The 26,608-nt window shown below is 49.1% G+C and overlaps 1 protein-coding gene across 1 annotated transcript in view; it reads right to left on the bottom strand.

Annotated features, from left to right (window-relative positions):
- The window catches only part of DHX8 (DEAH-box helicase 8), a 90,835-nt gene that overhangs the window by 31,597 nt on the left and 32,630 nt on the right, over nucleotides 1-26,608 (bottom strand). Inside the window, exon 5 of the mRNA XM_069751862.1 lies at nucleotides 21,407-21,492. Within this exon, the coding sequence (XP_069607963.1) occupies nucleotides 21,407-21,492 (86 nt within the window). The remainder of the gene's footprint in view (nucleotides 1-21,406; nucleotides 21,493-26,608) is intronic.

Here is a 26,608-nt window from a genome sequence, read left to right as displayed (position 1 = left end):
AGCACTTCATGCTTCCCTCTGCCGACAAGCTTTTTGGAGATGGAAATTTAATTCTCCAGGAGGACTTGGCACCTGTCCGTACTGTCAAAAGTACCAATACCTGGTTTAAAAAGAGGGATTTTTGGTTCTTACCGTAAAATCTCTTTCTTGGAGCCTTCGTTGGGGGACACAGGTAACCATGGGTGTATGCTGCTGTCGCTAGGAGGCTGACACTATGCAAATAAGGAAACGTTAACTCCTCCTCGGCAGTATACACCCTCCGACAGGCACAATGCAACTCAGTTTGGTGCTAAAGCAGTCGTAAGTATAAGGAACTCAATCTATGTACCAACCCAAAACAACGGCACGTTGGCCAACACGATACAAAATAAAGGGAGGGTGCTGTGTCCCCCAATGAAGGCTCCAAGAAAGAGATTATACGGTAAGAACCAAAAATCCCTCTCTCTCGCTTCATTGGGGGACACAGGTAACCATGGGACGTCCAAAAGCAGTCCCAAGGGTGGGAAAAAAAAAATAGTCAGAGAAAAGAAGACCTAGGTCAGCTGGTGGGAAACCACCGCCTGCAGTATCTTCCTACCCAGGCCTGCATCCGCAGAAGCCTGAGTATGCACCTTGTAGAGCCTTACGAAGGTGTGAAGGGACGACCAGGTTGCAGCTTTGCAAACCAGCAAAGCCGAAGCCTGGTGACGAACGGCCCAAGAAGCTCCCACAGCCTGGATAGAGTGAGCCTTCACCCCAGGAGGAGGCTGTTTATCCTGAATGCGGTATGCCTCCAGAACCGCCAAATGAATCAAACGAGCAATAGTGGATTTAGAAGCGGGGAGCCCTTTTCCACAACCTTCAGAGACGACAAACAGAGGATCAGACTGGCGAAAAGAAACAGTTCTGGTAAGATAGACTCGGATAGCCCTGTCCAAATCCAGCTTGTGGAGAGATTTCTCCAAGGGATGGACCAGGGAAGGGCACAAGGAAGGAAGAACGATCTCTTCGTTGATGTGAAAAGCCGAAACTACTTTTGGTAGAAAGGAAGGAACAGGCAGCAGGACTACTTTGTCCTGGTGCAAAATTAGGAAAGGAGAACGGCAGGATAATGCTGCTAACTCGAATACCCTCCAAATAGAGGTGATGGCGACCAGGAAGGCCACCTTCCAAGATAGAAGAGAAAAGGAAATGTCCTGGATTGGTTCAAAAGGGGCGCCGAGAACGAGGTTGAGATCCCATGGCTCAACCGGGGAATGATAAGGAGGTGCTATGTGTGCAACACCTTGGAGGAAGGTCCTGACTTGTGGAAGGGAAGCAAGGTCCCCTTGGAAAAGGATGGACAGGGCGGAGGCCTAGCCCTTTAAAGTACTCAAAGAAAGGCCCGAATCGAGACCAGCTTGAAGGAAGCCAAGGACTGAAGGAAGGGAAACAACCATAGGGAACAAGCTGTTGTCGTCGCACCATCAGATAAAGGCCTTCCAACATCTATGATAGATGCGAGAAGAAGCCGATTTCCTAGCTTTTATCATGGTCTGTATGACACTGAGAAAAACCTGCGTCCCTTAGAACCGCGACCTGAATTCGGGTGGAAGAGGGGCCCCTACGATAAAAGATCCGGACGGTCTGGGAGTCTCCAGGAGACGTCCAACAGCATGTTTATTAGCTCCGCGTACCAGGCCCTGCAAGGCCAATCTGGAACTATTAAGAGAACGGGGACCCTCTCTGCCTTTATCTTTTTTACGACCCATGGGATCAAGGGAAGAGGGAGGAAAAAGATAGGGCATGTGGAACTGGGCCCACGGGATCACCAGGACGTCGCAACCAACGGCCATCGGGTCCGGAAACCTGGATACATACTGGGGGACCTTGTGGTTAATTCGGGAGGCCATTAGGTTGACGTCTGGAACTCCCCATCTCTGACATATTTGGCTGAAGACGGAGGGATGGAGAGACCACTCGCCTGATGCGAGGCCCTGACAGCTGAGGAAGTCGGCTTCCCAATTGTCCACCCCTGGAATGTGGACAGCTGAGATGGCGGGAACGTGGTTCTCTGCCCAGCGTAGAGTGTTTGACACCTCCCTCATGATCTCCTTGCTGCGGGTCCCTCCCTTATGGTTTATGTAAGCCACGGCTGTGGCATTGTCCGACTGAACGCGGACCGGATTTCCCCATGAGGAGGGACTGCTAGCGGATCCTGATCTCCAAGAGATTGATGGGGAGAAGGGTCTCCTGAACCTTCCAGCGACCGTGCACTGTGTGATGGAGAAAGACCACACCCCACCCCTGAAGACTGGCATCGGTGGTGATGATCTGCCAGCGGAGGGGGAGAAATGATCTCCCGTGCAGGATGGAGGCGGAAAGCATCCACCAAGTAAGAGACTGTCTCACATTGAGAGGAAGGCGAATTGGTCGATCTAGGGAAAGTGGGCTCTTGTCCCAGGCATAAAGGAGAGCCAGCTGGAGATGGCGAGAGTGAAACTGAGCGTAAGGTACTGCTTCCAAGGAAGCGACCATCTTCCCTAGAACTTTCATGCACAGCCATAGAGGCAGAGGAACCGGGCGCTTTAAGGCTTTGATCTGAGAGAGAAGAACTTCTCTTTTGGGAGGAAGACCCGAGCTTGGATGGTGTTGAATTCCATGCCCAGGAACTCGAGGCATTGAGTTGGAATCAAGGTCGACTTATCCCTGTTGATTATCCAGCTGAGGCGGATCAGCGTGTCCAGAGTGATGTGGAGACTCTAGTCGCAGTTCCGGTGAGACGGACCTTTGACCAGAAGGTCGTCGAGATAGGGGATTATGAGGATCCCTTTGAATGAAGGATGGCCATAACCGCTGCCATTACTTTCGTAAAGACCCTGGGGGGCGGACACAAGGCCGAACGGGAGAGCTGTAAACTAGTAATGTTGTTCCTGGATCGCGAAGAGAAGGAACCTCTGATGCTGCTGACAAATCGGAATGTGCAGGTACGCATCCCGAATGTCCACAGAGCACAGATATTCCCCCGGTTCCATGAAAGCGATCACCGAGCGCAGTGACTATCTTGAAGTGTCGAACCCGAAGGTGGCGGTTCAACTGTTTGAGATCCAAAATCGGGCGGAGAGAGCCGTCTTTTTTCGGAACCACAAACAGATTTAAGTAAAAACACGAAAACCGCTCGCGGTAAGGAACAGGAACGATCACTCCTGAGGTGAGGAGGGCATCAACGGCCTGGAGGAGCCCTGGGGCATGGAACGGCTGCTTGGGTGGACGGGAGAGGAAGAAACGTCTTCCTTGGGGTAAAGAAAATTCTGTCTGATGTGACGATCTCCCTGTCCCAGGCGTCGTTGACTACCGATATAACCAAGCCTCTGTGAACAGAAGAAGTCTGCCTCCCACCCTGGGAAGATTTCCAGGTGGGGGTGACCCATCATTTTGAAGAGAACCTGTGGCCGTGAGATCCGGAAGGTTTAGAGGAGCGGCTCTTAGCCCTCCAGTGAGGAAAGGCCTGAAGGAAGGTTTTCTCCGTTCCCCCTGAGCGGAAGAGCGCTCTGCTGGGAGGAACCGCCAGAGAAGGAGAAGGGCCGAAAGGACTGGGGTCCCTACGACTAAAGGGGCGCCTAGGCATGGATTGAGGGAGAGAGGTGCTCTTTCCACCTGTAGCGTCGGAGATGATCTGGTCTAGCTTAGTGCTGAAGATCCTGGAGCCCTGGAACGGAAGGCCAGCGAGAGACTTTTTAGAAGCGGGGTCAGCGTTCCACGCCTTCAGCCAACGGACACGGCGAATGGCGATGATGTTTGCTCTTGCGGAACAAGCAGCCGCATCCAAGGAGGCATTTAACAGATATTTCCCAGCGTGTGTAATCTGGTCAGCTAAATCAGCAAGTTCCTCCGAAGGAGCCGAAGCAACGATGCCCCTGCGAAGTATCTTGGCCCAGGCAGACATGGCTTTCGCCGCCCAAGAGGAGGCGAAATTCGGGCAGAGAGAGGCGCCGGACGCCTCAAAGGCTGATTTGGTTAAAGCCTCAATTTTCCTGTCCGTAGCGTCCTTAAGAGACGCTGCATCAGGGATAGACAGAACTGTCTGCGAGGATAGATGAGAGACAGGCCGGTCAACCTTAGGGGAATCAGACCATTTGCTGACTAGGTCTGGATTAAAGGGGTACAAGATATCCAGAGGCTTTCTTCCTGGAAAACGTTTTCCGGGTTGTTCCCAGTGTCTAGAGGTAGTATTCTCAAACTCTTTGTGATTGGGATAAACTCTAGAGGGCCGTATCACCCGTTTGAATGAAACAGAGTCCTCCTGGGAGGTCGAATCCTCCTCAAGTTCAAGGGTTTGAATAATAGCCGAAATAAGGCTATCTACCATGTCCTGAGTGCCAGAGGTCTGATCTGTATCTGAATCAGACTGAGTACAAAAGTACATCCGACCCGACGTCCGCCTTAGAGGAGGGGGAATGGGTGGAGAGGGATATCCTAGATGGTGCCGCGGGGTCCAGAGCTGGATAAGGAGCTAGACAGAGTCCTCTTTCTGGATCCTTTCTCCAATCTGACCCTGTGCGGGTCGTGGTCAGGTGCGAGTGAATCGCTGTGGGAGGCGTTCGTGGCACTGGTGGCAGAAGATAGAAGCGGCAAGTGTTCCAGGACCTGTACCAGGGACTGGGACACTTTTGTCAGGTCTTTGTCCCACTTGCTACCTTGCTTGAATCCGGCTCCTTGGTGTCCGAGGATCGCGTCAGAATCCCTCGGAGAAGAAGAGGGTCCTGGGAGTAAGATCCTCCTTCCCGCACCATCTCCGGACGGTGCAGAAGACGGCGTCAACCCCTTACAAGAAGGGGGGAGGTCACCCTAGATGACCACCGTCTTCCTATCAGCCCTGACTGGCCACCAAGGGTCACCCTGAAACACCCATAAGGGTGACAGGGAACGAAGTCCTGCCAGCGGGTCCGAGAGTGGGCAATGCGGGGAGTACCACACTGCTCTCGGTCGCTTAAAATGTGGGAAAAACGGTGAGAAGCTGCACCCTGTTACCCGAAGAAGTGAATCTGAAAGAGAAAGGGAAAAGATTAATAAACACACAAAAACCCCTGTAAAAGAAAATAATGCAGATCTGGTGGTTAGATCCAGGTCCGCCTCCTACAGACACTAAGCAAAAACTGAGTTGCATTGTGCCTGTCGGAGGGTGTACACTGCTGAGGAGGAGTTAACGTTTCCTTATTTGCATAGTGTCAGCCTCCTACCGACAGCAGCATACACCCATGGTTACCTGTGTCCCTCAACGAAGCGAGAAAGAAACAACAGTATCACTGTGCTTGATTGGCCAGCAAACTCTCCTGACCTTAAGGTACCGTCACACTCAGCGACGCTGCAGCGATATAGACAACGAGCCGATCGCTGCAGCGTCGCTGTTTAGGTTGCTGTAGAGACGTCAAACACAGCAACACCAGAACGATGCAGGAGCGATCCAGTGACGTAACGGCGACTCGCTTATCGTTCTCACTGGTTGTTAGCTCCATGTAAAAACATTGCTGGCATCGTTGCTTTTGCTGTCAAACATGACGATACACGCCGATCTGACGACAAAATAAAATTCTGGACTTCTAGCTCCGACCAGCGATGGCACAGCAGGATCCTGATCGCTGCTGCGTGTCAAACACAACGAGATCGCTATCCAGGACGCTACAACGTCACGGATCGTTGTCGTTCTCGTTGTAAAGTTGCTGAGTGTGAAGGTACCTTTAAATACACGCAAGGCGTGTACTACGGAGGACAGAGAATGAACTTCAATCCAATATTGCGGCCAGCATGCAGCCAGCAGGTAAGGAAAGGGTGAATCAAACACCTGAAAACTCCGCCCATATGACCGAAAACCGGTCCCGCCAAATTTAGGTGACAGGTTCCCTTTAACCCCTTCATGACCCAGCCTATTTTGACCTTAAAGACCTTGCCGTTTTTTGTAATTCTGACGAGTGCCCCTTTATGAGGTAATAACTCAGGAACACTTCAACGAATCCTAGCGGTTCTGAGATTGTTTTTTCGTGACATATTGGGCTTCATGTTAGTGGTAAATTTAGGTCGATAATTTTTGCGTTTATTTGTGAAAAAAAATGGAAATTTGGCTAAACTTTTGAAAATTTTGCAATTTTCTAATTTTGAATTTTTATTCTGTTAAACGAGAGAGTTATGTGACACAAAATAGTTAATAAATAACATTACCCACATGTCTACTTTACATCAGCACAATTTTGGAACAAAATTATTTTTTTTTGCTAGGAAGTTATAAGGGTTACAATTTGACCAGCGATTTCTCATTTTTACAGCAAAATTTGCAAAACCATTTTTTTTTTTAGGGACCACCTCACATTTGAAGTCAGTTTGAGGGGTCTATATGGCTGAAAATACCCGAAAGTGACACCATTCTAAAAACTGCACCCATCAAGGTGCTCAAAACCACATTCAAGAAGTTTATTAACCCTTCAGGTGCTTCACAGCAGCAGAAGTAACATGGAAGGAAAAAATGAACATTTAACTTTTTAGTCACAAAAATGATGTTTTAGCAACAATTTTTTTATTTTCCCAAGGGTAAAAAGAGAAACTGGACACCAAAAGTTATTGTACAATTTGTCCTGAGTACACCGATACCCCATATGTGGGGGGGAACCACTGTTTGGGCGCACGACAGGGCTCGGAAGGGAAGGAGCGCCATTTGACTTTTTCAATGAAAAATTGGCTCCAATCTTTAGCGGACACCATGTCGCGTGTGAGAGCCCCTGTGTGCCTAAACATTGGAGCTCCCCCACAAGTGACCCCATTTTGGAAAATAGACCCCCCAAGGAGCTTATCTAGATGCATAGTGAGCACTTTGAACCCCCAGGTGCTTCACAAATTGATCCGTAAAAATGAAAAAGTACTTTTTTTTCACAAAAAATTTCTTTTAGCCTCAATTTTTGCATTTTCACATAGGTAACAGGATAAAATGGATCCTAAAATGTATTGGGCAATTTCTCCTGAGTACACCGATACCTCCCATGTGGGGGTAAACCACTGTTTGGGCACACGGCAGGGCTCGGAAGGGAAGGAGCGCCATTTGACTTTTTGAATGAAAAATTAGCTCCAATCGTCAGCGGACACCATGTCGCGTTTGGAGAGCCCCTGTGTGTGCCTAAACATTGGAGCTCCCCCACATGTGACCCCATTTTCGAAACTAGACCTCCCATGGAACTAATCTAGATGTGCGGTGACCACTTTAAACCCTCAAGTGCTTCACAGAAGTTTATAACGCAGAGCCGTGAAAATAAAAAATCATTTTTCTTTCCTCAAAAATGATGTTTTAGCCCACAATTTTTTATTTTCACAAGAGTAACAGGAGAAATTGGACCCGAAAAGTTGTTGTCCAGTTTGTCCGGAGTACGCCGATACCCCATAAGTGGGCGGGAACCACTGTTTGGGCACACGTCGGGGCTCGGAAGGGAAGTAGTGACTTTTGAAATGTAGACTTTGATGGAATGGTCTGCGGGCGTCACGTTGCGTTTGCAGAGCCCCTGATGTGCCTAAACAGTAGAAACTCCCCACAAGTGACCCCACTTTGGAAACTAGATCCCCCAAGGAACTTATCTAGATATGTGGTGAGCACTTTGAACCCCCAAGCGCTTCACAGACGTTTACTACGCAGAGCCGTGAAAATAAAAAATCATGTTTCTTTCCTCAAAAATGATGTTTTAGCAAGCAATTTTTTATTTTCACAAGGAAAACAGGAGAAATTGGACCCCAATAGTTGCTGAGTTTTTCCTGAGTATGCTGGTAAACTACTGTTTGGGCGCACGTCGGGGCTCGGAAGGGAGCGAGCACCATTTGACTTTTTGAATGCAAGATTGACTGGAATCAATGGTGACGCCATGTTGCGTTTGGAGACCCCTGATGTGCCGTAACAGTGGAAACCCCTCAATTCTAACTCCAACACTAACCCCAACACACCCCTAACCCTAATCCCAACCCTAACCCTAACCACAGCCTAATCTTAACCCTATTTCCAACCCTAGCCCTAATTCCAACCCTAAGGCTATGTGCCCACGTTGCGGATTCGTGTGAGATTTTTCCGCACCATTTTTGAAAAATCCGCAGGTAAAAGGCACTGCATTTTACCTGCAGATTTACCGCGGATTTCCAGTGTTTTTTGTGCGGATTTCACCTGTGGATTCCTATTGAGGAACAGGTGTAAAACACTGCGGAATCCCCACAAAGAATTGACATGCTGCGGAAAATACAACACAGCGTTTCCGCGCGGTATTTTCCGCACCATGGGTACAATGATTTTGGTTTTCCATAGGTTTAGATGGTACTATAAACCTGATGGAAAACGGCTACGAATCCGCAGCGGCCAATCCGCTGTGGATCCGCAGCCAAATCCGCACCATGTGCACATAGCCTAATTCTAACCCTTACCCTAGTTCTAACCCTAATTCTAGCCGTAACACTAACCCTAAGGCCAGGTTCACACTGCGCTAGCAGCAGCCCGTTCAGCACATACGCTAACGGGCTGCTGCTAGCGCAAGTGCCGACGTTTGCATCGCGCTAGCGCAGATAGAGCTAGCAGATGCTCTATCTGCGCTAGCAGTGACGGACCCGGAAACGCTGCAGCCCGCGTCTCCGGGTCCGTCACTCAATGACGGCACATCCCTAGTGCACACCCATTGTGGGCGTGCGCTAGTGATGCGTCCGACATTGCTGTCAATGGCGGCCGTAACGGACTACGTTACACCGCGTTTATGCTGCGGTGTAACGTAGTCCGTCTAACGGACTGCTTAGACGCAGTCTGAACCAACCCTAACCCTAGTGGAGCAAAGAAAAAAAAATAATTTTTCTTTATTTTATTATTGTCCCTACCTATGGGGGTGATAAGGGGGGGGGGGGTATTTATTATTTTTTTGTATTTTGATCGCTGTGATAGGTTCTATCACAGCGATCAAAATGTACCTGTAACGAATCTGCCGGCCGATTCGGCGGGCGCACTGCGCCCGCCATTTTGGAAGATGGCGGCGCCCATCGAACAGACGGACGGACACCGGGAGGGACACAGGTCGGTAAGTATGAGAGGTGGGTGATCGGACCGCAGGGGGGTGGGGGGGAGCGCGGGACACTATATGACAGGACGGAGGACCGGAGGGGAGGAGATCGGTGGCGGTGGTGGTGGGGGGGGGGGTTCAGATCACGATCTCCTGCCATGGCTGATGCTATTTCAGCATCGGCCATGGCTGGATTGTAATATTTCACCAATTTTCATTGATGAAATATTACTATCGCTCTGATGAAAGTGAAACGTCACTTTCAACAGCCAATCAGAGCGATCGTAGCCACGGGGAGGGGGGGGGGGGGGAAAGCCACCCGCCCTCCCCCCGGCTAAAGTACAACTCCCCCTGTCCCTGCAGGCCGCGTGAAATTACAGTTAACCCCTTTCACCTGGCCTGCAGGAGCGCAATCCGGCCATGACGCATATGCTGCGTCATAGGTCAGATTGGCACAGGTTTTCATGACGCATACGGTGCGTCAAAGGTTGGGAAGGGGTTAAAAAGAATGAACTATGTCAAAATCAAGTCAACACAGAAAAACCAAAGCCAATAGGGTGGGTGCTGTGTCCCCCAATGATTGGCTCGGAGAAAAGGATTTTACGGTTGAGTACACAAAAATTTCTCCTACGCCTCATTGGGGGACACAGGACCAAGGGACATCCTAGAGCATTCCCTGGGTGGGAAACAAACCACTGCAATTGCTCCTTGTACCCACAAGTCACAGATGCGGCACTGCCGCCTGCAAAAATCATTTGCCGACGGACGCATCTGCCGAGGCCTAAGAATGGACATGGTAATGTTTCGTAAACGTATGCAGGCTGGACCAAGTCACAGCTTTGCAGACTTGTGCTGCCGATGCTTGGTGCCGGATGGCCCAAGACGCACCCACTGACCGAGTAGAATGAGCCTTAATCCCTGCTGGGACAGAGTGACCTCTGACTCGGTAGGACTCCTGGATAGCTGAACGAATCCACTTGGCTATCGTAGCTTTGGAAGCCGCTAGACCTTTCCTTGGACCTTCCGGGAGCACAAACAGAGCATCTGACCTGCGGAAAGACGCCATCCTCGAGACGTATCTCCTAAGGGTTCTCACCAAGTCCAGTGTGTGAAGAGCCTTCTCGGTGCGATGTACTGGCGCCGGGCAAAGTGAAGGCAAGACAATTTCCTCATTGAGGTGGAAAGATGAGACAAAAAAGAAGGGGATGTTCTCAAAACCACCTTATCCTGATGAAAAATGAGGAAAGGAACTTGGCAAGACAAAGCCGCCAGTTCTGAGACTCGTCGGATGGACGTGACCGCAACCAGGAAGGCAACTTTCCATGACAGAAAAGACAGGGAAACGTCCTGCAGAGGTTCAAAAGGAGCCTCCTGCAAGACTCCGAGGACCAAAGTAAGGTCCCATGGTTCCAACGGCATCTTATAGGGCGGCACCACATGGGAGACTCCCTGAATGAACGTCTTCACCTGTAATCTGTTGGCAATTTTACGTTGGAACAGGACTGACAAGGCTGAAATCTGCCCTTTGAGAGAACTAAGGGCGAGACCTCAATTCTATCTCGACTGAAGAAATTCGAGGATGGAAGGGATGGAAAATTCAAGAGGAGAGCGTCCTCGGTCCTTGCACCATGAGAAGAAGGTCTTCCAAATGCGATGATATATACGCATAGAAGTAGGCTTTCTAGCACTGATCATGGTAGAAATGACTGAGAGAAGCCTGCCTGTGTCAGCACCATGGACTCAACGGCCATGCCGTCAAACACAGGGCCTCGGAGTTCTGGTGGTAAATGGGGCGGCCCTGGGACAACAGGTCTGTGCGATTCGGTAATCGCCAGGGGACATCAGCGACTAGTTGAACTAGTTCGGCATACCAGGCCCTGCGAGGCCAATCTGGCGCAATCAGGATTACTGGTATCCCCTCCGCTCTCATCTTCTTGATGACTCCTCGGCAGCAAGGGAAGCGGGGGAAATATGTACGGAAGCTGGAACTGATGCCACGAGTGAACGAGTGCATCTGCCCCGATGGCTGCCGGATCGTGGGACTGAGCTATGAAGATGGGAACCTTGGAATTTAGCCGTGAGGCCATCAGATCCATGTCCGGGGTTCCCCAACGACAGCAGATCTGGTGGAAGATCTCCGGATGGAGAGACCACTCTCCGGAGTCGAGACCTTGACGGCTGAGGAAATCTGCCTCCCAATTTTCCATTCCCGGGATGTGAACCGCTGATATCATTGAGCGGTTTTCCTCGGCCCAACGAAGAATGTGGCCTACCTCGGTCATGGCTGCCTTGCTGCGTGTTCCCTCCTGCCGGTTGATGTATGCCACTGCCGTGGCATTGTCGGACTGAATCCTGGTTGGACGACCCGTCAGGAAGGGATGGAATTGAAGAAGAGTCAACCTGATTTCCCGTATTTCCAGGATGTTGATGGGCAGGCGAGCTTCCTGAAGAGACCAGCAGCCCTGAGCAGTGTGATGGTGGAACACTACTCCCCAGCCCAGAAGACTGGCATCTGTTGTCACAACTAGCCAATGTACCGGGAGAAAGGACTTCCCTTGATTCAGGGAGGACTTCAAAGTCCACCACCTGAGAGACTGTCTGACTCCCTGGGGAAGGAGGAAACGACGATCGAGAGATAACGGGTTCCTGTCCCACACAGCCAGGAGAGCATGTTGTAAGGGGCGGAGGTGTAGTTGAGTGAATGGGACCCCCTCCATAGCTGCTACCATCCTGCTGAGGACTCTCATACTGAAACGTATAGAGTGAGAATGAGGTTGGGAGAGCTTCTGAGCTTCTCGCTGTAAGACTGAGATCTTTTCCGGGGGAAGAAGTACTAACCCCTCGGACGAGTCCAGTATCATTTCTAGAAAGGAAATTCGCTGAGCCGGTACTGGGGATGATTTTTTGAAGTTTATCTTCCAACCCAGGCGAGAATATCGTAGTTACTTACCGATAACGGTATTTCTCTGAACCCATGACGGCACTAACGAGAGAGAGGGATCCGCCCTCAGGGACAGGAAACCCACAGGTTAAAAAGGCGGGACCTCTCCTCCACCTCAGTTGGTTTACAGAGCCTTGCAGGGAATTTCTGCTGTAACTTAATTGGTTATTTTTACACAACAAAATATAACTGTATAACTTATATAAGCTCCTCTATATATATACACATTTTTTTTTTTTTTTTTTTTATGCACACCTCGTGACTTAATTTATAAGTAGTGTGGACACCCATACGTGAAGGGAGGGAATATACAGGTGCCGTCATGGGTTCAGAGAAATACCGTTATCGGTAAGTAACTACGATATTCTCTTACCCCATGACGGCACTAACGAGAGAATTTCAAAGAATGAAAAATTTTAGGGTGGGACTACTGCCTCAAGAACTCTCCTACCAAAAGTTAAGTCTGAGGGAGAAGATAGATTAAGCTGATAGTGCTTGAAGAATGTAGAGGGGGAAGACCAAGTGGCTGCTCTACATATTTGATCTATTGATGCTCCACCACGTTCAGCCCAAGAGGTTGCCACCGACCTGGTTGAATGGGCCTTAATTGTGTCCGGAGCTTGTTCTCCGGAAGAGGTATATGACATCTTGATGGCATCTCTTACCCACCTCGCCAACGTGGCTTTCGATGCCTTGTGACCCTTATTTGGTCCCTGAAAGCAGACAAACAGAGCCCTCCCTTTTCTACACTCCCTTGTGGCTGATAGATAGTGTGTTAGACATCTCTTTACATCTAGAGTGTGTAGAGCCTCCTCTTTTTTGTTTTTTGGATTGGGGCAAAAAGATGGTAACGCTATCTCTTGAGATCTGTGGAATTTTGACGCCACTTTGGGAAGGTAAGAAGGGTCAGTTTTGAGGATTACTCTGTCATCTAATATTTGTGTTAGAGGTGGGTAGGCTGATAAGGCCTGCAGATCACTAATCCTGCGAGCTGAGGTTAGGGCCACCAATAAACAGGTTTTCCAAGATATTATTTTTAGTGAAGCCTGAGATAAAGGTTCGAACGGCGCTTTAGTTAGTGCTGAAAGGACTAGGTTCAGGTCCCAGGGAGAAGCGGTGAGATGTATAACTGGTCTGGACCTAGTAGATGCTCTAACAAATCTTTTTACCCAGTGATTCCCCGCCAAATCCTGGTTGTAAAGGGCACCCAATGCTGCAATCTGAACCTTCAGAGTATTTGTTGCTAGGCCTTTCTCTAAACCTTTTTGAAGAAATTCTAAGATTTCCTGAATTGGCATCTGATTTGATAGGATAACTCCTGACGTGGAGAGGAACTTTTTCCAGACTTTGCCGTAGGCTCTGGTAGTTATAGGTTTTCTACTGGCCAGCAGGGTAGAAATTAGATTTGAAGAAAACCCCCTTTTTGTTAACAGTTCCCTTTCAAAAGCCAGGCCGTCATGTGCAAACTTTTTATTTGAGGGTGATTCACTGGCCCTTGATGCAGAAGGTCTGGGATATCTGGGAGTACCCATGGATCCGCTATGGACATTAGGCGTAGCCATGGGAACCATACTCTTTTCGGCCAGAACGGAGCTATCAGTATCACTTTGGCTCTGTCTTCCCTGATTTTCTTCAAGACTAAGGGAATTAGAGCTATCGGAGGAAACACATAAGCTAGATGGAATTTCCATGGAATTAACAACGCGTCTATGGCCACTGGACTCCCCCGAGGATCTATCGAGCAGAAGGCCTCCGTTTTCCGATTTCGATTGTTTGCAAATAGATCTATATCCGGGGCCCCCCAAAGATCCACTATGCGTTTGAATATACTTGTATTTAACTCCCATTCCCCCTGTTTTAATTGGGTTCTGCTTAGAAAATCTGCAGTTTGATTTTCTGACCCTTTTATGTGAAGGGCTGTCAGGGAGGACAAGTTGGCTTCTGCTTGTGACATGATGAAATTTGTCACTTTCATTAGGGATTGAGACCTCGTCCCTCCCTGATGGTTTAAATATGCTACTACCACCCTGTTGTCCGTCAGTACTCTCACGTGGTGGGAACGGAGGGAAGTTAAAAAATGATTGATGGCGTACTGAACTGCTAAAAGCTCCTTCATGTTTGAAGTAAGGTCTTTTTCTTCTACTGACCAAGGACCTTGGGCAATTTGCCTGTTTAGGTGGGCCCCCCACCCCCAAGGGCTTGCGTCTGTGGTCAGGATTATCGAGACCGGCCATACCCATGGAACCCCCCTCCTGAGATTGGACGGGTCTGTCCACCAAGCTAAGGAAGTTTTTGTCCGAGAGGATATTTTTAATTGCTTTTCTAAATTTCCTCCTGCGTGGGATACCGCCTCTAGTATTTCCCACTGGAGATCTCTCGAGTGGCTCTGAGCCCACTGTACCGCTGGGATACAGGATGTCATTGACCCCAGTATGGACATGGCTCTCCTTAGAGAGATCAGAGGAGAGATACTCAACTGATTCACTAGATGTATCATGTTGGATACTTTTTCTTCCGGCAGACGACACTCTTGCTTTGTTGAGTCTATTAATATCCCCAAGTACAACTGTACTTGAGATGGGATAAGCCTGGATTTTTCCAGGTTCAGAAACCATCCTAGATTCGATAGGGCTACCATCACTCTGTTTAGTTGCTGGCTGCAATGTAGAGAGGAACTGCCCATCACTAGGAGGTCGTCCAGATAAGGCACAATCAATATGTTTTGTTCCCTTATATGGGCCATTACCCATTAATTTTGTGAATACTCTCGGGGCAATGGCTAGACCAAACGGAAGAGCCTTGTATTGGTAATGTTTCAGTTCCCCTTGTATCATTACTGCAACCCTGAGATATTTCCGGAAATCCGGATGGATTGGCACATGATAGTATGCGTCCTTTAAGTCTATAACAGTCATGAAACAAGACGGGATAAGGGATCTGACACATGATTTTATTGTCTCCATTTTGAATTTTTCTATTACCAGGTATCTGTTTAGTTGTTTTAAATTTATAATTACTCTGAAAGTTCCGTCCGGTTTTGTTCGAAGAAAGAGTGGAGAATAAAACCCCCTCGTCTCTTCCTGTTGTGGAACTTCCTGTAAGACTTTCTTCTCCAGAAGACTGAGAACTTCTCTCTGGATGCTCAGCTGCTCGATCTCTGACTTTCTTCGTGGTGTGACCACAAACTGATTGTGTGGCATTGTGTGAAAGCTTAGTTTTAGGCCCGTCTTTATGATGTTTAGAGTCCAGGCACTTCCAGAAATTTTTTCCCAGGTTGGAAGAAAGTGGGTCAGTCTCCCTCCTACCTGGGGCACACCCTCATTGTGGCTGTTTTTTATTATCCGGCTTGTTGAACATGAAACCTCCTCTTTTGAATTTTCTGTCTTCCCACCCCTCCTTTTGATTTTTTGGGGGGCGTCTTTGTGTGAACCTCCTTCCTCGAAAGGGCCGCCTATAAGATTGATTTAGGAATCCCGGAAAGGCTTTCTTTTTATCAACCGCTTTTTCGAGGACATCGTCTAGGGTGGGACCGAACAAATATTCACCTTCACACGGAATGGAACACAACTTAGCTTTAGTTTGCAGGTCCCCCGGCCAGCACTTTAGCCATAATGCTCTCCTAGCCGCATTTGAGAAGGAAGCCGATCTTGCCGTCAGTCTAACTGAGTCTATTGAGGCATCTGCTAAATATGCAGCGGCCCCTTTCATCGCTGACACGGAGTCTAGTATAGACTCTCTCGGGGTTTTATTTTTTAATTGAGTCTCTAAATGATCCAGCCAGACCATTAGTGCTCTAGCTGTACACGTAGCAGCTATACCGGGTTTTAGCCCCCCGCTGGCGGCCTCCCAGGACCCTTTTAGGAAGACATCGGCCTTTTTATCCATAGGATCCTTGAGGGTCCCCATATCTTCAAAAGGCAGAGCGAACTTTTTAGAGGCTTTCGCGATGGCGACGTCTAATTTTGGCGCTTTTCCCCATGAGGCGCAGGCTGGGTCATCAAATGGGTATTTCCTTTTGGGTGTTAACAGTACTTTTTTGTCTGGTCTTTTCCACTCCTTTTTTATAAGGGCTTGAATTTTTTCATTTAATGGGAACACTCTGTACTTCTTTTGTTCCAGGCCACTAAACATAAGATCTTGTACAGATTTTTTGGAACGAGTATCTGCCAGACCCATTGTCGCCCTAACCATTTTCACCAACGCATCCGTTTCATCTATTGGGAAACAGTTGCGACCGCTTTCTGAAGATGCGGAGGAGGATGATGAAGCTGTAGAGCTATCAGAATCCCCACTCGTACTATCTCCCTCGCTGGAGCTGTAATCTGGAGATTTTTCTTTATGTTTTCTTTTACGGTTTTTTACGCTTTTTAATGCGTCTGCTACTTGGGTTTTAATTAAATCTTTTAATTCAGATGTGAAACTTGGTGCCTCCTCATCAATGGTGTTCTTAATACATGACGCACAGAGTTTTTTAACCCACGAATCTGGCAAATCTGCTGAACAAAGTGGGCACACTTTATGTTTACTTTTCCCTTGGCATTTCTTTCCCTAGGAAACAATAAACCCCTATTAGAATATACACTTTCACGGAGGTCACTTACCCTCCTAATGTGAGGAAGATACCGGCTGTGGCTTTGAGGATGCCTCCTCCACTTGAACCACCGTCTCCCTCCTGGATCCACCAGAGCCTCTGCTGCGCTGGGATCCTGAGCTGCTGCGCTGCGTAGGTTTCCGTGACGAATGGCGCTCCTTCGGATTCTTTGTCACAGGGGCCTGTGAAATTTCTTCCACCGACTGCTCTATTCCACTCATGGTGGTAATTACTGAGCAGCGGTATGCCCCTTTTTTTCCGTTTTTTATGCTGACAGAGCGGCGCCAGGTAACTTCCGGATTACCCAGAGGTACCTTGCGCCGACCCCGGAAGTGACCCCAGCGCCTGCGCAGTAAGTTGCCGGACCTCGCGCGCGCGCTCACTACTTGCCGGCTCACAGGAGGGACGGAGCTTCTGCAGCCGCCGCTGCAATCTGCGTCTTGCCGCTTGTCGGTGACCGGCGTCACCACCCCCTGTGCGCCTCATGGACCGGCGGAGGAAACCTCCAGGTAGCCGCCGCTACCTATTACCGACCACTCCATTGAAAAGAGAAGAGGCAGGCTCGGTAACCTCTTCACTGCCTCCCCTCCGCGCATATCCACGAGGCCCGCCGACCCCGGAACGCGCCTTCAGGGAGGAATCCACCTGAACCGTGGCAGGGCCCCCCGCTGCCTGAACTCGGCCCGATGGTCCCTGGACTCCTGGATGGTGAGTTGTGGGATCCCCGTCGGGGACAGGAAACCGAACTGAGGTGGAGGAGAGGTCCCGCCTTTTTAACCTGTGGGTTTCCTGTCCCTGAGGGCGGATCCCTCTCTCTCGTTAGTGCCGTCATGGGGTAAGAGAAAATATCTATTGTGATGTTCACGGCCTCCTTGCAGGTGCGGAAAGAGGAGCCTTTGATGAGGATATCGTCTAGTCTAGACACGGTAACACCACCACACCTCGGGTATGAAGGATGGCCACGGCGGCCGCCATGACCTTGGTAAATACTCTGGGAGCGGTGACGAGGCCGAACGGCAGAGTATCAAATTGAAAGTGATCTTCCTGAGCTGCGAAGCGAAGGAACCTTTGTTGAGAAGGTAAAATGGGAATGTGGAGGTACGCGTCCTGGATGTCTATGAACGCCAGGAACTCTCCTTTTTCCATGGAGGTGATGACAGAACGAAGCGATTCCATCTGGAACCGTCGCACCCTGACAAACTTGTTCAGCAGTTTTAGGTCCAGTAGGGGCCGTACTGTACCGTCCTTCTTTGGAACAATGAACAGGTTTGAATAAAAACCTTGAAACCTTTCGCTTTGAGGGACCGAGATAATAACCCCGTCTTCTTTTAGAGAGTTTATGGCCTGGAAGAACTCTGATGACTTTGCTCTGAGAGGAGAAGACAGGAAGAAGCGATTTGGTGGAAGAGAGGAGAATTCTTGTATCCGGAGGACACTAGGTCGCGGACCCATTCGTCGTGAACGACCAAGAGCCACACGTCGCTGAAGGAAAGCAGGCGGCCGCCTACCTTGAGGGTGTCCTCCGGATACCGCACGGGCTCATTGTGTGGGAGACCTGCCCGGTCTGGACCCTCAGAACCCTGACTGCCTAGGCCTGCCTCTCCAAGAAGGGGAAGGTTTGTAAGAGGTCTGAGGACCTCTATCCCTCCGTTGTGCCCGGCCAGGTCCGGAAGATGTGGAGGTAAAGGACCAATTTGAGTTGAAGCGGGGAAAAAAATAAATAAATAAAAAAATAAAAAAAAAAAATAAAAAAAAATAAAAATCGGGACCGAGCCTGCTGGTTCCGAAAGGGCCAAAAGGGTCTGTTGTGGAAGAAATTTACGCTCCCCCCCTCCAGTGGCGTCGGAAATTAATTGGTCAAGGTTTTCGCCAAAAAGGTGACCGCTCTGATATAGAAGAGAAGTCAATGACTTTTGGGAAGCCGAATCCGCACGTCAGTCCCTGAGCCAAAAGGACCTACGAATGGTGATGGCGCTTGCTGCTGCTTGCGAAGCACAATTAGCAGCGTCCAGGGATGCGGTAACCACAAAATCTCCGGCTATCTGAGTAGTGAGGTCTGCTATCTCGAGGGGGTTTGGGGGGGTCGGTCGGTATCCAGTACCGCTGCAGACAAGACCTCAGCCCAGTGGGTCATAGCCTTAGCCACCCACGCAGAAGCAAAAGATGGGAAGAGTGCGGCTGCTGAGGCTTCAAAGGCTGAACGTGCCATATTGTCGATCTGACGATCGGTTGGGTTTTTAATGGAGGCGCCCTCCGAAGAGGATAAAATAGATTTAGTAGCCAGGCGTGATACCGGAGGATCTACTGGGAGAGATTGAGACCAATCTTTTCTTAGATCCTGGGCAAAGGTATATTTTGATTCCATAGGCTTCTGCCCTGTGAATCATTTATCGGGATGGATCCTGAGAGATTCAACGATTTCCTTAAATTCAGGATGGGTAGCGAATACCTTGTGAGCTCGTTTGGTCCTCTTAAAGGACACGGCATGATCCATTTTAGATAAAGGTTCCTCCTCAAGTTTCAAAGCCTTATTCACTGACTCAGAGTCGAGAGTCTCCTGATCATGATGAAATTCCTGATCTAGGGACGTGTCAGAATCGTCCTCTGAAACAGGTGCTCTGCTAGCCCCAATGGAAGGGGAGCGAGAAATGGAGCTCTCAGAACCCGAATCCCGGTGATGGTCTGGGGATATAGCATGTGTCCTTTTTCTGGAAGGGCGAGAGCCCCATGGCAAGGTACGACCCCTAGAGTACGAGGGGTTTTGGCGATCGGAAGCGTCGTCCGTAAGAGTGCCCTGGTTAGAGGAGGGGTCTCGAACGATTCTAACGCTTTTGCCAGGGATGCCATAGACCAGGTAAGGGAGGTAGCCCACTCAGGGGGACCAGGCTCACTAGGTTTGGTATCAGTAACAGGTGGTTCCTGAACAGTCACCGGTTCACAAGCTGTGCACAATGCAGTATTGTGACCCCGGGGTAATGAGACCTTACAAGAGGTACATGCAGCGAAAAATACAGTGTGGGTTTTCCCAGACTTTTTGTGAGGCCTTGATTAGACATAGTAGCCTTGAGGAGAGCGCTTACTTGAAGGGGAAGGGTTAAGCTATGTATCTGCATCTTACCCAGGTCCTGTGCCTGGAGTCCCCAGGGTAGGTCCGCAATGTATGCTCCCAAATCCAGCACTGCTGATAAGGAAAGCTGGAGCAGCGCTGCAGCATCAGCGCTGTGGGTGTCCCAAGATGGCCACCGAGATTTGTGAGAGCGCTTCTCAGGGAGCGAGAAGCGCTGGAAAGGGTGGGCGGCGGTAATTGCCGGTGGGTGAGGCCAAGAACTCTAGCCTGTATGCAGGGAAAAGCCGGGGACAAAATTTTCCAAGCTTGCGGTTGCAGCCTGCGGCGTCGCAACCGCTATTAGTGCCATCCTGAGCAGCGCTCTGTTATAGAAAACACCACCCTGGGGACCACCCATGGACCCGGGCTTTATGCCCTAGAGGTGCGGACCTTTTATACCCCGGGAACCAGGACCCCCCCAAGCGCCTCGGCCCCCGCAGGGTACTCACAGTAGATGCGGTGGGCCGGTGCTCAATCCACCGTCGCCATAGTCAGAGAGGGGGTGGAGAGCTTCTGCCGCCTTGCGTCATCCGCTATATCAGTGGTGATGCAGTGGGGGGCTGCACGGATGCCATACATAATATGTCCGGCTATGCACCTGGCTCCAGGAGAGGTAGATGGAGGGCTACTCTATGTGGTCGCCTGCTATGGAGGGGGGAGATTGGAACGCGAAGGAACCGTCGCCCATAAGGTGAGCTCAGGGCTGGCATCCAACGTTGCAGGAAAGGATACGAGAGGAACACTCCACGTACTTGCCTGTTGGTGGTTCGTGGGAGATCGGATCCTAGAAAAGGGTCCGTCGCCCGCATCCGCTCCATTAAGAGAAAAAAATAGAATAAAAATAAGAATGAAAATAAAAACGGTGGGGTCTGAAAAAAGACCCAAGTGCCTTCTACAGACACTAAGCAAGAACTGGTTCACTTAGAGCCATCAGGAGGTTGTATACTGCAGGGGAGGAGCTATTCTTATGCCTCCTAGCGGCAGCAGCATAACACCCATGGTCCTGTGTCCCGCAATGAGGCGTAGGAGAAATCTGCGTTTTTATTGATATGCTAATGAGGCTGAAGAACTATCTGTAGAGCCTCCTACATGACGGGTGACTCCTTTTTAGGAAGTCAAACAGCCTAAAGGCAGTCACAGATGGAGGGGGAGGAGGTGGTGCTGGGTGGTAGAAGAAGAGCTGGAGCGACAGAGGCTTCAGATAGATCGACATATGGTTCTTTAGTCTCATTTGCAGATCAACAGAGGAGCAGACTGGCCATGTAAAGGTATTGCTGCACTTGGGCTTCAGGCGCATATCAATAGCTTGGAGGTGAAATTAGATATTTAGGATATTCAAAAACAATCTGCTCATGTTCCCAAGAATGATGCCACCCTTTTGTCTGGGCCTTGTCTGGTACATCAGCAAAAAAAAGATACAATACTGCATACTATTTCTGAAATGATATCTGGTAATGCAGCTTTTCTGTTGTAATACCAGATTTGGCCAGGGCAAAAAATGTGGCTGTGCTCCAGGATATAAGCGGAAACAATTTTTTTTTTTTTTTATAGAAGCAAACCCCTTTAAGCCACCTTCCATTGGCACAGATCCAGGTAAAACAAAGGACTGCACAGAGAATAGAGGACACTGGGGTGCATGCCATAAATCACTCCATGCCCTGCCCCCACCTTGATATTCACTCCACCCAAACAATCCCTTTAACAGGAGCTCATTATATGAGTGAACACAATAATACATATGTAATTACCCGAACACTGGGATTGTCTGGTCTGCAAAGTGCTGGAAACAAATCTTTCATCTTCTCTTTTTCAGATTTGGGCTTTAAATTAGCTTCTTTAACAAAGAGAAACAAAAAAATGAATATTAGATATTATAAATATCCACATTATTTTAAATAATAAAAGAGTTTGTTCTTGACCCACACATTGATGAATACAAGATTGTGGGGGGGTCTGACACCCTACACTCCCACTCATCAGCTGACATCTATTCCAAGTGCTGCTTTTAACAGCCAATTTGGGAGCATTACCCTGAATGGGAGGTAGTACACGGCAGAACTAACTAGACAGCAGGAAAGCGGTGGTGCTCCCCCCTGTAAATTACAGGCCTACAGATGGAGCAGTTAACAGCCAATTCTGGGGGTACAGGGTGTTGGGCTAATCTAATGTGGATGACCTATTCTCAGTAGCGTAGCTACCGAGGAGGCAGAGGGAGCCATCGCCCCGGGCCCCGCGCTCTGAGGGGGCCCACCCGGAGCTACGCTAGTAACGCTACTGTAACTGCATCGGTGCACGCAGCGCACCGATGCAGTTACATTCTACGGCAAATCAATCTCCCTGCTCTGCCGCTATGGGGCCCCTGATTAGGTGGGGAGCCCCGATGCAAGCAGTGGGCCCCCCGCCCGTTATTGCAAGGTGAGCTGTATCGGCATCTAGCCGATACAGCTCACCACATTGATGAGAGAAGGAGCCCTGCGCTCCTTCTCCTATCATCCAAGACAACAATGTTAGGCAGGCACAACCGCCAGGGATCACCTATAGCATGCTACAAGAAAACGCAACATGAAAGCAAAAGAAAAAGGGTAGCATGCATTTCAAAGGGATCACCACAAAAACTTGTCAAAACGTAATACAAATTTTATTAAAATCACACTTTTAAAGGCCATGTTCACACTATGCGGTTTTTACTGCGGAACCGCGGCGATTTTGCCGCTGCGGGTCCGCAGCTGTTTTCCATGCAGGGTACAGTACAATGTTACCCTATGGAAAACAGAAACCGCAGTGCACATGATGCGGAAAAACCTGAAAAAAAACGCGCAGAATAACTGCGGAAAAAAAGAAGGACCATGTCACTTCTTTGTGCAGAATCGCAGCGATTCTGCACCCATAGAAATAAATGCATTAATCCGCTTACTTCCCGCATGGGGCTGTGCACACCATGCGGGAAGTAATGCGGATAATGTGCGGGTTATACCCGGGGTGGAGGAGAGGAGACTCTCCTCCAGGCCCCGGGAACCATATTTGTATTAAAAAAAAAAGAATTAAAATAAAAAATCATGTATACTCATCCTCGGAAGTCTCAGCGCTACACGCGGCCGTCCGGTCTCAGGTTTGCTATGCGACCAGGACCTTCGGTGACGTCGCGGTCACATGACCGTGACGTCACCGAAGGACCTGGTCGCACAGCATCTTTGGAACCGGACCGTCGCCTGCAGCGCCCAGGAGATCGGGACGTCAGAGGGTGAGTATAACATTATTTTATTATTTTTAACACTACTTTTGATGCTGCATATTGCTGTATATGCAGCATCAATAGTAGGGGTAAATCCCGCAGGGGAACCCGCAGGACAAACCGCGATAAATCTGCAGGGATAACCGCTGCGGGTTTGCCCTGCAGATTTATCAAATCCGCTGCAGGAAAACCCGCGGGACAAAAAGGAGCGTGTGAATGTGGCCTAACACTGCAAAGACAGTTAAAAACTTTTAAAATTGCAAAACACAGCAAATGTGCACATTTGCTGTGTTTTGCAACTTTAAAAGTTTTTAACTGTCTTTGCAGTGTTAAAAGTGTGATTTAATAAAATTTGTATTACATTTTGACAAATTTTTGTGGTGATCCCTTTGAAATGCATGCTACCCTTTTTCATATGCTTTCATGTTGCCTTCTCCTATCATCCCACACACTGACAGCAGGCGCGATGACGTCACCGCCCGGCGCCTGCTGTCAGTAGATGAGCAGGGAGCGCCACTGGAAGGAGGAAGAGAGGTGAGTATTTATTGTTTATTTATAGGATCTACCTATGGGGGGTGCCTTATATACAGGATCTGCTTATTGGGGGGGGTGCTGCCTTAAATACAAGATCTGCCTATGGGGGGGGGGGGGGGGGGGCTGCTGCCTTATACACAGGATCTGCCTATTGGGAGGTGCTGCCTTATATACAGAACTAGCTCTTGAACCCGTTCTACGCCCGGGTGGCGAGCATCTATATTGGTATATGGTCTCCATCCTGGTATGTGCTGCTCCATCCTGCACCCCCATTCTGTCATTTGCTGCTCCCATCCTGTCATGTGCTGCTGCCATCCTGCGCCCCCGTTCTGTCATGTGCTGCTGCCATCCTGCGCCCCCGTTCTTTCATGTGCTGCTCCCATCCTGCGCCACCATTGTATTATATGCCCCCCATAAGATGCTCCATTATATATGGCCCGTATGCTGCTGATTAATATATATAATACCATACTCACCTATCGTCGCTGGGCGCTGAGTGCTGGGGGCCTGAGCAGGCGGGATACCATACTCACCTATCGTCGCTGGGCGCTGAGTGCTGGGGGCCTGAGCAGGCGGGGACATCGGCGCGCTGTGGGGGTCACGTGCCGGTATCACTGCTAGCTCAGGCCCCCAGGACTTGCTATACTCACCTGTCCGTCCCGTTCCAGCGCTTCGCGCCGCAATCTTCCCGGTCCTCTGGCTGTGACTGTTCAGTCAGAGGGCGGCGCCGGCGCGCATTAAGCGCGTCATCGCGCCCTCTGAACTGGGAACGTCACAGCAGAGGACCCGGGAGACGGAGCCGCACGCAGCGCTGGAACGGGGGACAGGTGAATATACTTACCCTCCTGGCGGTCCCTGACCCTCCGGTGGAGATCGCGGTGTGCGTTCAGTGTTTACGCATACCGCGATCTCCTGGGAACGTCACTCTGTGGGGGCCAGACTGCGCCGGCGCTTGCGCAGTCTATAAAGGCTTCGGACAGAGTGACGCTCCCAGCGTTATATTATAGATCTGCCTATTCGGGGGGGAGGGTGCCTTATATACAGGATCTGCCTATTGGGGGGGTGCTGCCTTATATACAGGATCTGCCTATTGGGGTGGTGCTGCCTTATATACAGGATCTGCCTATTGGGGGGATCTGCCTATTGGGGTGGTGCTGCCTTATATACAGGATCTGCCTATTGGGGGGAGTGCTGCCTTATATACAGGATCTGCCTATTGGGGGGAGTGCTGCCTTATATACAGGATCTGCCTATTGGGGTGGTGCTGCTTTATATAAAGGATCTGCCTATTGGGGGGTGGTGCTGCCTTATATACAGGATCTGCCTATTGGGGGGAGTGCTGCCTTATATACAGGATCTGCCTATTGGGGGGTGGTGCTGCCTTATATACAGGATCTGCCTATTGTGGGGAGTGCTGCCTTATATACAGGATCTGCCTATTGGGGGGAGTGCTGCCTTATATACAGGATCTGCCTATTGGGGTGGTGCTGCCTTATATAAAGGATCTGCCTATTGGGGGGGGGTGCTGCCTTATATACAGGATCTGCCTATTGGGGGGGGTGCTGCCTTATACAGTTAGGTCCATATATATTTGGACAGAGACAACATTTTTCTAATTTTGGTTATAGACATTACCACAATGAATTTTAAACAAAACAATTCAGATGCAGTTGGAATTCACACTTTCAGCTTTCATTTGGGGGTATCCACATTAAAATTGGATGAAGGGTTTAGGAGTTTCAGCTCCTTAACATGTGCCACCCTATTTTTAAAGGGACCAAAAGTAATTGGAGAGATTCAATAATTGTAAATAAAATGTTCATTTTTAGTACTTGGTTGAAAACTCTTTGTTGGCAATGACTGCCTGAAGTCTTGAACTCATGGACATCACCAGACGCTGTGTTTCCTCCTTTTTGATGCTCTGCCAGGCCTTCACTGCGGTGGTTTTCAGTTGCTGTTTGTTTGTGGCCTTTCTGTCTGAAGTTTAGTCTTTAACAAGTGCAATACATGTTCAATTGGGTTGAGATCAGGTGACTGACTTGGCCATTCAAGAATATTCCACTTCTTTGCTTTAATAAACTCCTGGGTTGCTTTGGCTTTATGTTTTGGGTTATTGTCCATCTGTAGTATGAAACGACGACCAATCAGTTTGGCTGCATTTGGCTGGATCTGAGCACACAGTATGTCTCTGAATACCTCAGAATTCATTCAGCTGCTTCTGTCCTGTGTCACATCATCAATAAATACTAGTGATCCAGTGCCACTGGCAGCCATGCATGCCCAAACCATCACACTGCCTCCGCCATGTTTTACAGATGATGTGGTATGCTTTGGATCATGAGCTGTACCACGCCTTCACCATACGTTTCTCTTTCCATCATTCTGGTAGAGGTTGATCTTGGTTTCATCTGTCCAAAGAATGTTCTTCCAGAACTGTGCTGGCTTTTTTAGATGTTTTTTAGCAAAGTCCAGTCTAGCCTTTTTATTCTTGATGCTTATGAGTGGCTTGCACCGTGCAGTGAACCCTCTGTATTTACTTTCATGCAGTCTTCTCTTCATGGTGGATTTGGATATTGATACGCCGACCTCCTGGAGAGTGTTGGTCACTTGGTTGGCTGTTGTGAAGGGGTTTCTCTGCACCATGGAGATTATTCTGCCATCATCCACCACTGTTGTCTTCCATGTACGCCCAGGTCTTTTTGCATTGATGAGTTTACCAGTGCTTTCTTTCTTTCTCAGGATGTACCAAACTGTAGATTTTGCCACTCCTAATATTGTAGCAATTTCTCAGATGGGTTTTTTCTGTTTTCGCAGCTTAAGGATGGCTTGTTTCACCTGCATGGAGAGCTCCTTTGACCACATGTTTACTTCACAGCAAAACCTTCCAAATGCAAGCACCACAGCTCAAATCAACTCCAGGCCTTGTATCTGCTTAATTGAGAATGACATAACGAAGGGATTGCCCACACCTGTCCATGAAATAGCCTTGGAGTCAATTGTCCAATTACTTTTGGTCCCTTTAAAAACAGGGTGGCACATGTTAAGGAGCTGAAACTCAAAACCCTTCATCCAATTTTAATGTGGATACCCTCAAATGAAAGCTGAAAGTCTGAACTTCAACTGCATCTGAGTTGTTTTGTGTAAAATTCATTGTAGTAATGTTTATAACCAAAATGAGAAAAAT

The sequence above is a fragment of the Ranitomeya imitator genome, chromosome 2, assembly GCF_032444005.1.
Source record: "Ranitomeya imitator isolate aRanImi1 chromosome 2, aRanImi1.pri, whole genome shotgun sequence".
In the NCBI taxonomy this organism is placed as follows: domain Eukaryota; kingdom Metazoa; phylum Chordata; class Amphibia; order Anura; family Dendrobatidae; genus Ranitomeya; species Ranitomeya imitator.
This window is presented reverse-complemented; position numbering and strand designations above follow the sequence as displayed.